At 39.1% G+C, this 15,438-nt stretch overlaps 1 protein-coding gene across 4 annotated transcripts in view; it reads right to left on the bottom strand.

The window, feature by feature from the left end:
* KCNJ3 (potassium inwardly rectifying channel subfamily J member 3) overlaps positions 1 to 13,899 on the bottom strand; it is a 149,973-nt gene extending 136,074 nt beyond the window's left edge. For 2 of the 4 annotated variants that reach the window (XM_032355613.1, XM_032355615.1), the window contains exons 1-2: positions 11,696 to 12,519; positions 1,333 to 1,549 (exon numbers count right to left, since the gene is read on the bottom strand). In XM_032355613.1, the coding sequence (XP_032211504.1) occupies positions 1,333 to 1,549; positions 11,696 to 12,397 (919 nt within the window). In that variant the 5' untranslated portion in view covers positions 12,398 to 12,519. Of the gene's footprint in view, positions 1 to 1,332; positions 1,550 to 11,695; positions 12,520 to 13,560 lie in introns of those variants that run through there. The other 2 variants (XM_032355614.1, XM_032355616.1) reach the window with 2 other exon arrangements.
* Between the last annotated feature and the right edge of the window lie 1,539 nt (positions 13,900 to 15,438).

Genomic DNA, 15,438 nt, shown 5'->3' with positions numbered 1-15,438 from the left:
TCCACAGAAATCAAATTGCAGATATACATTGCTGATTTAAATCTTTACTCATTGTCCTTAAAAATCTTAATTTTTAAACTAAAGCACTAATAATAATAAAAATAATAGTAATACAGCAAGCAGCTTTGAGGTGGTTATTATACCATTCTTACTTTACAGAGAAGGAAAAGAAGCTTATACAGATTAACTATCTTCCTCAAAATTGAAACAGTGTTTGTTAAGTGATAGCTGTACAAAGAATAAAAGGCTTGCTTTCTCCTGCTCCTTGAACAATACTTTATACCATGGTGGGAGATTTTTTCATTACATAACATCTCCCACCTTAGTATAAAGCTTGAACATGTCCATGTTACTGCCAATGTTACTTTCAAAATTGCTATAGTTTTACATAACAATTAGCATTTTAATATTGAAGTGACATTGGTAGAAAAAATGAAAGCTAAAATATTTCTTGCTTTTTCATTACTTGTAGAAAGGGCAAAATTGAAGATACACATACATGCATGTATACACGCACTTTGTGTGTGTGTGTGTGCGCATACGCGTGCGTGCACACACGAGTAGAGATGTACAGATATTATATTGGTCTCGAGTATGTAGCAGGTTCCAAACCAACTGGGCAATACTCAGACGCCAAGTAATATACTCTGATTTATTGTTTCTTTCCTTTGTTCCTGGCTCTCCCCCACAGTGCAGGAAACTGTAAATATTTGGGACATACCAAAGTTATAGTGCATCTTAAGGAATAACATATAGCACATAACTATACCGAAGCAGGAGAAGAAAAATATCTTTAAAAATATTTTTGGTCAAGGTTCAGCTGAGGAAATCTACTGACCCACTTTGAAATTAAAATGCGGCTTTAGCACAGACACACACAGGGAATTTTCCACTGAGGTTGCACATAGTAGCATATCAAAGCTTTACCAATGACACCCCGAATCACCATCCCCAAGGCAAGAATATGCATGCTGAGTTTAGGCAGCTCACTAATTACCCTGAATTTATTTTAACCTTACATCTTTTTAAAAAATTATGATTATAGGAAATCCAACTTTGCAATTAGACTAGAATATCATAATCATTTCTAGGAGTCATCTGTTTCCTTTTTTTTTTTTTTTTCTGTATTCTTGAGTTAACATTACACATGCAATGATCACAACAGTAATCTTCATTTTCAAAGTGTTATCAACTTAATGTCACAAAGAAATAAGTCAATATTTTCAATATTGTGAGCTGAGATATTTTCACCAATTCATGATAGATACTGTGCTATAATATAATGTTATTATAGAACAAAGAAATGTGATGACAGATCTGTGTTTTACTCACCAGTGGTTTCCACAATGCCTTCTAGGATGACGACAATCTCGAACTGTTCAGTTTGCATGCTTCGCTGCGATAGGTCATAAAAGGGGCTTTTGGCATCGATCACGTGGCAAATTGTGAGGGGGGAAACAAGAAAAAGTTGATCTGCCCCTGTACTAAAACCTACATCCAGTTCAAGTTGGTCAAGGGGAAGGAACTCACCCTCAGGTGTCTGCCGAGACTAGACAAGCACACAGAAAAAGAGAAGAAATCACCACTTGTACTGAAATTTTCAAGGCAGCCCAACAGTAATTTACATCATTGCCAACATTCAGCACTATCAATCATCTGCAACAAAATCCAAACAAATCATTATGCAGCTATGCTCTAGCAAACGGGCCGAAATCCCACATAGCTCATGGGGAACATACATGCATTATTTATAATATACGACTTACTATAATTATCATTCCCTAACTCATGAGCTTTGGAGAAATGCCTGGTCCAACAATGGCTGTTAGCACAAACTGTGGAACCGAGTGTCCATGTGCTACTGCTTGACATAAATCACTTCAGGGTAACTCATTGCATGCCAGATTTGTTTCCCTCACAAAGCAAATAAATAGGCACTTCTTAGGGAGTTTGTTAAAGCTGAAAAAGGTTGATCGTAATCTCAGAAAAGATTTACTGCACCGTTACAAAGCAAACCAATAATTTTTCTAGGACTTTTGAAAAGTAACAGATAGATATAAACCTTGATATGAAAGTGAAGATGATATCCTATTATGTTATGCACACAATAGGTCACATAATACAAAGAAAAGGCATATGTTGTTAGCTGATAGCGCTCGGACTCCCAATACCAAACTGCATTAAAGTTGTTTAGCTCTCTATTTATTTCGTGAATTTTAAAACATAGTGTAAAAGCTGTGCTACATTGAAATTTTTTAAACAAAATGCAATTAAAAATCTGTATTAGGTAAACTTTCAGTTTCCTAAAACTTTCATAAGGTAGTGGCGTTCGGTATCGGTATACATCATTATAAAACACTTAAATCGCTTACATGCAAAACTCTGAACGATTACCTAAAAATGATGATGAACAATTAGCAAACCATGAAAGTTAACGTCTTTCCTTTCTATTCGTTCTTATTTTATTTTCCGTATCTGTTCCTTATAAGGATCATATAAAAGCAAATATTTGTTTGATTTAAATGATGATGCTGGTAAGATAAGGGTTAAATAGTTGCATACAGAAAAACCTGCAGCAGGGTGGGAGCTAGCTGCTGGTCAAATGGGGCTTGGAAGAATCCAATATATTTAACAGAATCTGCAAAGCTCATTTACTGCACAAAACGGAATCTATAACACTAGTCTGTGCAATGAAGTGGTAGTGCAAAGACAAAATCCTTACTTTTGGTAAGGTCAGTGTTCCAAGAAATACCTTGGCTTTTTAAGCGGAGTCAATGAGTCTGAAAACACTGAGAAATATGGTTTAGTGAGCTGTCCTCTGTGGCAAAACTAAACCAAGGTAGTGGTAGAGGGTTACCGCAGCAATTTTAGACTCCCCACAGCAGAATCAATTAGGCAGGCTATTTTGTAATTAGTGATACTCGGGAATTTTATTTGCGTAGAAAAAAAATCCAATGAAAATGGTGAGCATATTTTTCTTCTATGCCTTTCGAGTAGTTGACTAAAGAAGAGTAAGAGAAAAGGGGAGGGGTAGGAAGAGGAAGTAGAGGAAGGAGAAGGAGGAGGAGAAGGAGAAGAAGAAAAAAGAGAGAAGGAGAAGGAAGAGAAGAGGAAGAGGAAGAAACACAATGATTAGTGACAAGAAAAAAAAAAAAAAAAAAAAACATGGGAAAACCTAATAGTCCAAAAATAAAAACAGTAGCTCTAACAACCAATGTTGGAGAAAACTAGACATTTGGAAGCCAGTAGCAGTTAACTGTATTTCTAACTTATTCCCAAATTGGTAAAATATGAATGAGACCAGCATCCTTCCAACTAGAAAACGGTATAACAAGTATTGATTAATACTACAAAATAAAAGCCAAAAACAAAACAAAAACAAATAAAAACAAAACCCTGTGTCATTTTTCTCTCACCTAGTAAGAAACAGGTGCTATATAAACACAAGGTGGTATTCTGATGTTTATAATTAATGAACAGAATTTGGGCCGTTTCACTAGCTATTCTACGGTCTGCTTTTTTTGTACTAAATGAAAATGTTCATAAAAATAATTCCTTAAAAACTCTGTTTCCCATTTATTTTAAAATAATTCTCCCCCCAAAGATGTATTTTTTCTTATTTACATATATGTACATATATACACATCAAAACTAAAATTAATCTTCCTTTTCTTGTGTGTATTTATACCTGTGCCTCATTCTAAAAGGCTGTAATCTATTAACTTTCATATTTTCTGATCATTCAACAAACCATGAAGAGAAGTGGCCTAGAAACAAGCTATCAGGAGAAAGCCAACCTAGAATAAGAAACGTTTCATTTTTAGCTAGCAGTTAACTCATATATAGGTAATTAAGACTCAAATATATAAAAATCTGTTCCATTCAGACTCCATATATCTTCTGGTTTTAAAATCTTTTATATATATACAAAATTATACCTATATTCCTCCTTCCCAAAATGCTTTATATTCCATCCAAGTCTTAGCAGAAACAAAGTTGACAACTGTATCTATTATGTGACGCTATGCGGAAAGTAACACTTTCGTTACTTTGAAAGGTATTTTCCATGCTTATGTACTTTTCAGATGAGTAAAATTCCCTGCATATTCATTGAAAATTATCTTCCAGTGGGTGCCATATAATTTATCCTTTCTTTAAATGATTCTGAGACACCGCAGATATCCACAATTTTGTCTTTTGAGTCGTCCTCCTTCGTGTTAGGCCAACAAACATTTCAGCTATCAAAATGCTTACCTCCCTGATTTTGGTTTGCTTCTCTGACCCTGTAATAGACTGGGAAGCCTAGTCATTACTGTTAAGTAAACAGGAAGCTCTTCTTTTAGAGGAGTGAATGGTGTGGTTTGAATGTGGCAGGTGCTTGGAGTACTAGAATTGTCTGAAGTCTGAGCTCCTGGTTAGGGCAAAGTTAGCTTATCAGTGCTCAGCCAAATACAATGTTCCAAAAACCTGCATATGCTTACCAGATACACTTTCAGAAGCATGTTAGTTTTAATTCTCTCAACTTGGGTAAGTAAGAGAACTGTTCAAGAACTGTGATCTATACACGTAAATGAAAAGGAAAGCAGAAAGAAAGGAGTTATATATGTACCTTCATATAATTAAAGTGTGATCTGTACCTTGAGTATGTGATAAAGCAATGTCACTAATATTTCATCAGTTTCTAGTTTTCCTATTTAGCTATCAATTACCATATTTCATCCAGGAATTTTGACAACAAGCAGAAAAACTACAGGAAAAATCAAGCTAACCTTTCTTTATTATGTCTCCTTAAAAATTATAAGAAGAGATCTTTCATTAACAGAGCAGTTTGCTGATGGTCTACCTGATCTCCTTTAGCTCTATAGGAATGCAGAATCCTATAGGAATCCTATAGGAATGCAGAATCATGATCATTTCCAAGGTAAAAATGTTTAAACAGATATGGTCAATATCAATATAATTCCAAATAATTGTTATAGATTAAGATTAATGCTAGTAAATTACTAAAATTCCTAAAAATCTGATAACTAAGGTTGACTTTGATGAAATAATCATTTAGAATCATAAAATGACTGAATAAGAAAGTGAGAAAGAAGCACAAAAACAAAAGAGTTCATGGAAAACTGGTAATTCTTAAAAATTTAGCACACAATTTAAAAACACAAGGACTGAAGAATGACTTCCAGATGACTTTTTTATTTTCAATTGTATGGAATGTGGGAAGGAAATAAGGAGAACCTTTCTGGTTGATAGTATTATAGCAATTTCTGGGAGATAAGAAAACAATTTTAAAAATCTGAGGCTTAAAGTTTATTTAAATTTACTGTATAAAAAATTATAAGTAGAACATGGATTTTTGAAATGGTTTTGTACTACTAAGAATGTGGCAATAATTTCTAAGTTATTTTTCATTATAAAAAATAGCTATGTAAAAGTATTTCGATTATATACATTTTAATTATATGGAAATGTGGATATGTGTAAAAGCTTATGTCTCATCTTATAGTCACATGTACTGATTTCAAAGAAGCGGCTAATATCAAATGACTTTGAACTCCCTTAAAGTCTAAAAGAGGCCTACTGGATAATCAATGACAAATTCTGACTAAAGATGAAAAATGATTCAAAAGTCACAGATGCCTGGAAGGGATTATCAATGTCATGAATTCTATAGACAAATAGCTTTCATATTACAGATGAAAGACTATTGAGTACATGTCCAAATACGTGCACGCGCACACACACACACACACACACACATTTAGAACTGCCCTGGCATATCTTCCCTCTGTGAGATTTGTGACCATTTACCCACATTCATTCAAACAGGAACACTCCACCAATATAATCAATCTCTTTGCAGCCTCTCTCCCATCTCTCTAACCCAAAACACTGTTCTAATTATAACCATTGTTCTCTTTCCTAGCTTGGAGGGAGGCTAGGGGAATGCTGAAAAGAACATTTAATCACTACCATCTGATTCATGAGATGTTCTTCTATGATACTCTAAGGCTTGTCCTGTGTCCTACTACCTCCCACTAGTGTCTCCTGGAAAAGGATGCTGAGGGCCACTGGTCAGGAAAGAAAAAGACAGGAAAGGAAACCCAGATGGAGAGGGCAAGCCGTCTTTGCCTCCCATCTCCCACCATCTTACATGTATCTGTAATTTCATTTCTCCTCTTTAAATGTGCAGTGTGTGTGTGTGTGTGTGTGTGTGTTGAATATATACTGAAGTCACAAAGAAAATCACAAATGAAATAAAGTTGCAGTGCTATCTGCAAGCTAAAATTAGGAAATAAGCTAAAAGCAGGTACTAGAAAAAGAAACAAAAGTACCCTGTGACTTGAAGCAGTTCTGGCAATGGATTTTGGGACTCAGACCAAATTTCAATTCAGGTAGAAGAGAGTATGGACCTAGATTTTTATCTAGGCTACCTGTAATTAAATTGTACATTTCTTTCGACTCCTTAAGTTTGAAATTTCATCAATACTCGTGTAGAAAAAATATGACCAACATCAAGTCTAAAATTTAAAAAAAAGTAATGCTAAGATAATCATCCCATAAAAATGTTTATTTTCAAGAAAAGAAAGTACCTTATAGAACAGAATGTAATTTATCTTATAATAAATTATGTGAGGCTTTTATACTATTCAAATGAAAGAACAGCTTTATAATTCCTTGAGGGCCTTTTATGGAATTTATAATAACTGTGGACAGGATTTGTAACCCTGCATGCACATTTTCCTCCTACTCACTAAACTCCCTCAAATCCATCAAATGCTTTTTTTCCTACTTCTCTTTATCATTTGTTCTCACCTACTGCTGTTAATTTGTGGGTCTTTTTGTCCCTTATTTCTGTTCACACTGTATTACCCTGAACACAAGCTATCCTGTATTTTTCAGGAAACATATTAAAAAATATATATTACTAGTATTTTTTGAAAGAATAAGAATTCTACTTTTAAAAAAACTTCTTTACCTTTTGGAGAACTGTACTCATCTCACAAAAAGAAAAGCTAGACTAGGAACTGTGCTTCCTTTAAAGACATAATGAATCCACCTGGAAAAAAAAATCACCAAACAATATAGGATCTAGTCCCAAGAGTTCTGGGAAACTTGGTCTTAGGCTCCTTGAATATTTTTACTGACAGCTTGTATGACACTGAGAACAGGTGTTTATTAGGCATCCATTTGTGGATTTAATTTTTCTAAAGGAGGTAACAAATTATTTCAAGACCAAAATTAAATTGGCCAAGACCAATTGGTGAGAAAGAGTCAGTCATACAAAATAAAGTCACATAGAATCAAACACCTAACTACATTTCGGTGCATAGTATGAAATGAAGGCAAAGAAATAAAAATATGAAAAAATCATGTGGAACCATGTGGTCCAGAAATCACCATGGTTCAAAAATTAACCAAGTTTAAGACATACGAAGAGGATGAAGAGCTTATTGGTTTCAAAAACAATAATTTTGTTTTCTATTACATCTGCACTTGCTCACATTCATATGGGGAAACCAGATAGCTGTCAAAATGAGTATTCATATAAATATAAAATAAAAGACGTGAATATGAAAAGAATATATATGATATATCAAAAGGTGACTGTTCACCATTACCTTTCAATAAGTGAAAGTTAAGGGTTGCAAAGCTGCACTCTTAGGAAAGAAAGATAACTATATACAATGATTAACAACATGAAGAAGTAAATTATACTTCCATGAGAAAAATTTATCCTTATTTTTATCTTTTAAAATATGGATCCAACAATAATTGACTTTAAAATTTACTTTATGCAAGTAAATATAGTTTGTTTGGGTGCCTATATAAATATGTATAAATACATGATGGCTTCTGGGTAACAAGCTTCTAAATTCTTGAACAATGTATCAACAAAGATCATTTAAATCTTCCCTTACAAGATGTATATCTAGGGCAGTCAACCATTCGTGTTAGATTTATAGAAAGGAGTAGTCAGATTTCCAAATCCTTTAAACTTACTACGAAATTACAAGGTCCAGAGTTTGAGCCATTAGCCTAAAGTCTCAGGCATTTTTATTAAAACTTTCTACTAGATGATACATTAACTTAACATGACCATGCTATTCATTAGTTCCTATAATTTAGAATTTTAAACAAGAAGGTAACTAAAATAAATTTAAAATCCAAATAAAACATCAATACGAGGATGTAAAGAGGAAAAGAGAAAGAATATTCATTTTAAGAGTTTTCTGAAGCTGTATTTATGATCAAATTACAAATTTCAAAGAATAACTTCCAATTATATTCTTTAGTTTTTATTGAATCTGTTTTTTTTTAATTTCTGAGCAAAAAAAAAAAAGACTGACCAATCCATGCAAAAAGTTGGAAGATCTATATTTGAATATCAAAATTAATTTCAGTATTTGCAAGCTTGAAAGACAGGAATAGAGTTGAAATAAAATTTGCTTTCACATAAGAGTATGTGGTTGGCTCAGGACGTAGAGCATGTTACTCTTGATCTCAAGGTCCTGAGTTCAAGCTCCCATGCTGGTTCTATAGATTCCTTTAAAAATAAATTTGCTTTCATTTAAGTTAATAACATAATTTAAAATAAGGCAGAGAAATTATTTTTAAAAACTGTTATGAAAACTTAGATAATTCAAAAGATATAAGTATGAAAATTCATAGTAGCAAGGACAAGAAAGCCATATTCATGTTCTATCTTCCAAGAATAGAAAGTACTTTATAATCATTAAGAGAACTCTTATATTAATACAGATAAATAAACTTTTGTTCAAAAAATAAGAAAATAATAATAGAAAAATATAAATGAAATTAAATTAGATAATAGGAAGAACATAGACTATAATTATTATCATTGAATAATATGTTTTTAATGCCATAAAATTCCAAATATTTCTATTAAAAATATATCAATCCTATATTTTAAATGTCAAACAGGAGTTAAAAGGGGAAGTTAAATATGTATAATAATATTTAACAAGAAAACTGCATAAGACTGATATCAAAACATTCCACTTATTACTATAAGATTAGGGTACAGCCTCTCTTTCAAAATATAGTTGGTTGTTTTGGGTCATTTTAATCTCAGTCCCTAAGAGAACATGAGAGTTAACTTACTAAAGACAAATCTCCCTTCTAATTTTGCTGAATGTTATGAGCTCTGTAATAAAACAGGACTCCTTTTTAATGAAGTCTAAGGAAATGACAAGAACTATGAGAATTCATTGTAATTACTATGGCTACAAGAAAAATCAACTCAAACAAACAACACTAAACTGGCAGGCTGAAGAACTGACTAGCCCTTGCATTCAATAGACAGCAGGACATCATTTCACCATAATTTTGTTTAGATATAAATTGACACTACGTGTCGAATAGTTTTACTCCTAGCACTGACACCTTCTAACAAATCAAAAGTAAAGAATTTTGTAAGAATACTATATATATCATTTTAATTAGATGTTATTTTATCACCTTGTGTTAATATAGCACCCTGCTCCAAATTTGTCAACACCACAAATCTTTTATTGTTTTTAATCAGGACACTCCTTATGGTATATGTGGTACATTGCCTTTACATAAGAACCATTTTCAGTGTCCTGAACAACTGTTAGACTGAATACTTCAAATTCATTGTACCTTTGTAAAGAACAAAACAAAACAGAACAACAAAACTCACACACACACATACACACACAAAACAAACAAAAAACTGACATGTAGATTAATTCTAATTATTCTAGCTTTGTTAAAACACAATTTAATAAAGTTTAGAAACATCTAAAATTGCCTCAAAAGATACTTATTTTCATAAATGACTATATATTTGAAAAACTAGAGAACAGCAGTGAATGATCTCTAAAGCCTAATTTTAAATGTCCAATATCCAATCAATATGGTAAACTATTCTTCAGTAAGAATCTCACAGTGACACATAAACAGGAGTTCCTTGACATAGATATTTACGCTGTAATAATGTGTTCCTCCTCCATGTAGGCCTGAACTAAAGAGAGAGATTACGTATCTTGATCTATTCATTGAAAGAGGCACATAAAACTAACACCAATGCAATAAACATGTCTAGAGACAACTGCTTAGCCTAGTCCAAAAAAACTCACTTAGTTCAAATAGTGGTCAATAACAAATGTGCTAAGTTACATAAAAACCCGTATGCAGCTCAGTAAAATTAATTATGAAGAACATGGCCTCACATCGTTTATTCATAGTTACCTAAATGAACATGCACACCAAAACTAAGTTGAAAATTTGCCACTAAGCTCTGCAGAAGTTAGTGTGTTTTCCTGTTTATAGTGTATGATGGGAAGTGACAGGGCAGCTGAGTTAAGGCTAACACTTTACTGAGCAACATGATGAAGAGGAATTCGGGTAAGATTTTATAAATAAATAACAAAAATGACAGGCGAGCCAAACTTTTTTAGAGCACTTTTAACTACAACATCAGTTTAAGCTGTGTAAGACAACATACTTGCAGGGTGACATTGAAATTTCAAAGGCAAAATCTCAAATCTTCAGCAGATTTTCATTTTATTAATGCTAAATTCTGAATCTGGCTATGGTTCCCTATGCAACCTCAGATAATTTTTAAGATTTTATTTGAGGTCATCCTTTTCAATTTATGAAGAGTTGAAAACTACCTAAGGCAAATGCCTAAGAAAGTTAAATTTTTTTTTTTATAAAAAAGTTGAATTGTAAATGACGCACAGAGAGAGAAGTGAGCTTTTTATTTCTTATTCCCAGGCTCTAATTGGATGAATGATAAGGGTAGGCTTTTCTTGTTTGTAGTGGTGCCCTTTAAGGACTAGATGGACCTCATTTTAATAACCACTACATGAGCAATCTGTCTTAGCATTTACACTGCTGATGGTAAGAAGCAATCTTCTTTAATGGATGCTGAAAAGCTTCAAGTGAAATCTGTAATTGACAAAGGCTTCATAGAAACTGGCAATTAAGAACAAAATTAACAAGAGGCTCCACAGAAAAAGCACTCAAGCTTTCACAGAATTCTTCTCTAGGAAAATACTTAATAAAAATAAAAATCTGAAAGAGCCAGGTGTTGTTTCTTCCACATTATTAACTACTTTTCTGGTCACTGTGCTTGTTAAAAAAAGATGAGCATATACAGTTCATGTTACTGAGTCTAAAAACTAATCCGCCTGCTAATACTGTTAGGAGGAAAAAAAGAGATAAAGAAGAAGTAAAGAAAAGCCCTAAGTGAAAGTTCAGGCAAGTTCAGGACCTATTTCTTCAAAATAACAGCTGCTCAGTTTTAGTACCTCAAGATTAGTGGAATAGTGTATTGACAACAAGTCAGAAACTCTTTAAAGAGCCAAGCAGCACGGGTAGGGAGAACAAGGCCCTCTACCTCAAGGCTCCAGGAGCCAACACCACTCGGTAAGTGTGACTAGTCAGAAAGTGATACAAGCACATTCCAATTATTATTATAAATAAGAGCACGAGAGTGAGTGGAAAAGGAACAGAACTGGCAGCTGTACTCTCATCGCCCAGTCGTCCACGCCACCCAGCTCCACTCCACCCCCCGCGTCCTCAAGGAGGTTTACCTGCGAGACAGGTCAGACTAAGAGCCCGGGGAGAGTTCTCAGGTGAGCTATTTTCTGCCGTGGAGGGTTGGCCGCAGCCAGGTGGGGAAGGGGCAGGTAACACTTACTTTGAGCAGCTTACAGCGGATCTGCGCGGAGACCATGTGGCTGTTGCGCAGGTTGCCCACCCGGAACATGAGCGTGAGTTTTCCGTCCCTCATGGAGATCACCGCGTGCTCGCTAAACATCAGGGTCTCCGCGCGCTTCTTGGGCTGGGACATCTTGATGAACATGCAGCCAATGAGGAAGGCGTCCACGATGGAGCCGAGGATGGACTGGAAGAGGAAGAGAATGATGCCCTCGGGGCACTTGTCGGTAATGTAGCGGTAGCCATAGCCGATGGTAGCCTCGGTCTCGATGAAGAAGAGGAAGGCGGAGGGGAAGTTATAAACATTGGCCACGCAGGGCGTATAGTTGCCAACGTGGGCTTTGTTCAGGTCGCCCCGAGTGTAGGCGATCACCCACCACATGGACGCCATGAAGAGCCAGGCCACCGTGTAGGTAAGGATGAAGATGAAGAGGTTCCAGCGCCACTTGAGGTCCACCAGGGTGGTGAAGAGGTCCGAGAGGTAGCGGCTCGTCTCGCTGCCCAGGTTGCCGTGCTGCACATTGCACCGGCCGTTCTTGTCCACGAACCGCTGCCGCTTCTTCTTGGGCACAAGCTGCTGCTGCGGGCCCTGGCCCGGCCCCTGGGGCTGCAAGCCCGAGCCGCTGGACGAGGTGGTCACTACCTGGTAATCGTCCCCAAATTTCCTTCGGAGTGCAGACATAATACGGAGGGGCGAGCCAGATTCAAAACGCGAAGCGGAGGCGCAGGGGCCGAGCGCTGCAAACCAGCACCAATAAGGAGGTGGGGGCGGGGGAGAGAGGGGGGACAAAAGCGAGCGCGCCCGGGGTGGGGGGCGCACCCGGCAGGTAGCTGCGCTCTTTGCCCCCTGCGGACTCCTCTCTTCCCCCGGGACGGAGGCTTTCTCTCCAAGCTGAGTCTTAACACAAGAAAGTGTTCTCCCGCACTCAAGGCAGGAGGGATGCAAGGACCGGGAACCCAAGCGCAATTTTGCCTCCAAGCTTTTCGAGGCTTCTCTTTTCTTCCCCCACCATCGGCATCCCGGGCCACCTTTCGCCTTGCGACAGCCCTCCCGACTACCCTGCAGCCCTCCCAAACTGACTTTTTAAAAATTAATGAGTTGACAGGCGAGTCCCACCCCACCTGCCAACTCGCCAGGCTGCCGAAACTGCGCTACCTGCTCGGACCAGACCCTCCCCCCTCCCCGCCGCTCCCCGATCGCCCGCCCCCCGGAACCGCTCCCGGCTCCCCCCGGCACTCCCGCCTCCTATCTTTTGGCCAAAATCCCGCCCAGAGGCATGTCTGCCGGGCACCGGTGCAACACCCCCCCACCCACGCCCTCCGGGCTCAGAGTCCCGGGCTCCGGACTCCAGAGACGCGCCCGCTTGGCGTCGGCGGGCTGCTGAGTTTCCGCGGGCGCCCCCAGGGCCCTCCGGCCGACTCTCAAGGGCCCCCAGGCCGCCCCCGCGCCCAGCGGAGACGCGGCGGTGCGCGAAACCGGAGCACTCACCCACCGGGAGAGGGCAGGAGGAGGCGCAGCGGGCGGCAGCGGCAGCCTGGCCTCGCACTCCGCGCTCAAGGCTGTTTTCCTCACCCCCACTTTTCCTGGTGCACCACGGTGGGCACCAACGCAGGTCCCCCAAGCTCCGCACCTCCCTGAGGGCACCACGCTGCCCCCACCAGGAGGACCCTGGAGCGCCCTCACGGACTGACTTGGGCGCGGGACTTGAGGGTTCCTTGGCGCCGTGCTCTCTTAGCAGGCGACCGCGGTGATGCCGTAAAGGGTTCGAGCCTCGAGCTGCCGGTCAGACTTTCAGGTTAAAAACCAGCGCCGCTTCAGCCCTTCTTCTGCTTCACGGTGCCTACCTGTGCCTCTTCCCTCCTGGGTCCCCCACTCCCTGTCCGCGCCTCGGTGGCTCCGGGTAAGATGCGAGGCGCGAGCAGGGGCGGCGGGAGAGCGGTGTATGCGCTGGTGCGTGTGATCAGCTGCAGAGCCGCGCTAGCCCCGCCTGTCCCTGCCTTCCCCCGCTGTTCCACCAGCCTGAATTGCACCTCCGCGCCTCAGTTGAGCCCGCAGTGTCTGACAGCTCAGGAAAAAGCGAGCCCCTCCAATGAGGAACAACTCTACATCCGCTCCCCAAAGCCTGCCAACTCTCCTTCTTCGCCCCCTGCCTCAGGTCAGAAGCCCCCAGCAAGCCGGGTATGCTGTCCTCTGAAAGAAGTAATAATACGTCTCTCTAACTAGGGCTCTCATCTAAACCGATGCGTGGATCCGGAGATGCACCATAAACAGAGAAACCAACTGCCTCCACCATGGGCATGTTCAGAACTCAGAGTTGCAAGTAGCAGGGGGGTCCTTAGGATGGGAACGGAAGGGAGGGGAGACACTAATAAGAAAATTCACAATTCTTTCTGAAAATGGCTCTATTAGAAATGCTCAGAATGTCCACAGTAAATGTGTGGCTGAAAAGGAGGGAGGAAAACTGGACTTTAATGGTCCGGAGCCTGACAGTTAACTTAATGGAAGGGCAAAGTGCAGAAATAGTTAATATAGCGCCCATGTGTAAATACCAGCTTATTTACCACATTTCATGTTCGCTTTAAAATGCCATTGTACCTTATGGCATGCTCCATTCAGTTCAGATACGTGAAATGGTTCTTCTTGGAAAATCATCAAATTGTGGTGTTATAAAAGCAAAGGGCTTGCTGTAAGACTCACATGCAAATGAAAATTAGTACCTAATCATCCTACTAGTTCTCTGCCAATAGGTGCTCTCTTCTACCTCTCCAGCCCTAAACCCTAGTGCAGGTAAGCCTTGTACCTTTTCGGCCGTAAGTACAGAACTCTCACTGTCCTTTGGTCTCTCTCTGTCATTTGTCATCTATCCCAAGTTACAGAGTGTTCTCCTGCAGGCTCTCTGATAAGAGGTCAGTAACTCTGTTATTCTTTAAGGTTACATAAGAAGGGAAAGTGACACTGTGGGAAGTGGAAACTGCTGTGGGTCTGCAATCATAAGACCTGATTTGAGTCCTGGCCTTGCCATGTACAAACTCTGTGACCTTGAGCAAATAGCTAAACATCTTTGGGCCCCAATCTTCTGCTCTAGAAAAACTGAATTTTAACATTTTCCCAATGTTGGTTTTATTAACTATTTTTGCTGTGAAGGATATTATATACTGGGCTGCAAAGTTGCAACAAGGCCAGGAGATTAGGAATGAGTTTTGGGGGTTGGCCCCCTGTTGTTACTAACACATATATTCCCTTCTCATTTCGGACTACTCTCCCCCTAACTCCTTCTGCCCTTGCCAGGCTGGCTTCTTTCAATTCCTGAAACCTACAGAGGCGTAAGCCCTATCCTTGTGTCTTTGGCCTATCTGTTCTCTCTTCTTGCAGTGTTTTTGACCTGCTGTTCTGCGTTGCCGGCTCCTCCAGTCCCTCAGCTCTCAAACTGAAAGCATTCTCCTCAGCGAGGCCTTGGCTGCCTCCCAGGTACCCCCATCACACAGCTCGGTTCATCTACATTTTATTTTCCTAACTGCCATTTTCTTCATTCGTTCATTCTCTCCACCTCCACCCCACCCCCCATCTCTGTCCTGGCATATAAGCTCTACAGGGGCAAGAACTTTGTCTGTTCTTGTTCTTGTTCTGTCTTGTTCACTGCTACGTCCCTAAATCCTGGGACACTACTGGTCACATAGTTGGGTCACTATAAATATTTGTTGAATCAATAACAGATATGCCAA

This window comes from Mustela erminea, chromosome 8, assembly GCF_009829155.1.
Source record: "Mustela erminea isolate mMusErm1 chromosome 8, mMusErm1.Pri, whole genome shotgun sequence".
Lineage (NCBI taxonomy): Eukaryota > Metazoa > Chordata > Mammalia > Carnivora > Mustelidae > Mustela > Mustela erminea.
Note: the sequence above shows the minus strand (reverse complement) of the source record. Positions and strands in the feature narration are given on the sequence as shown.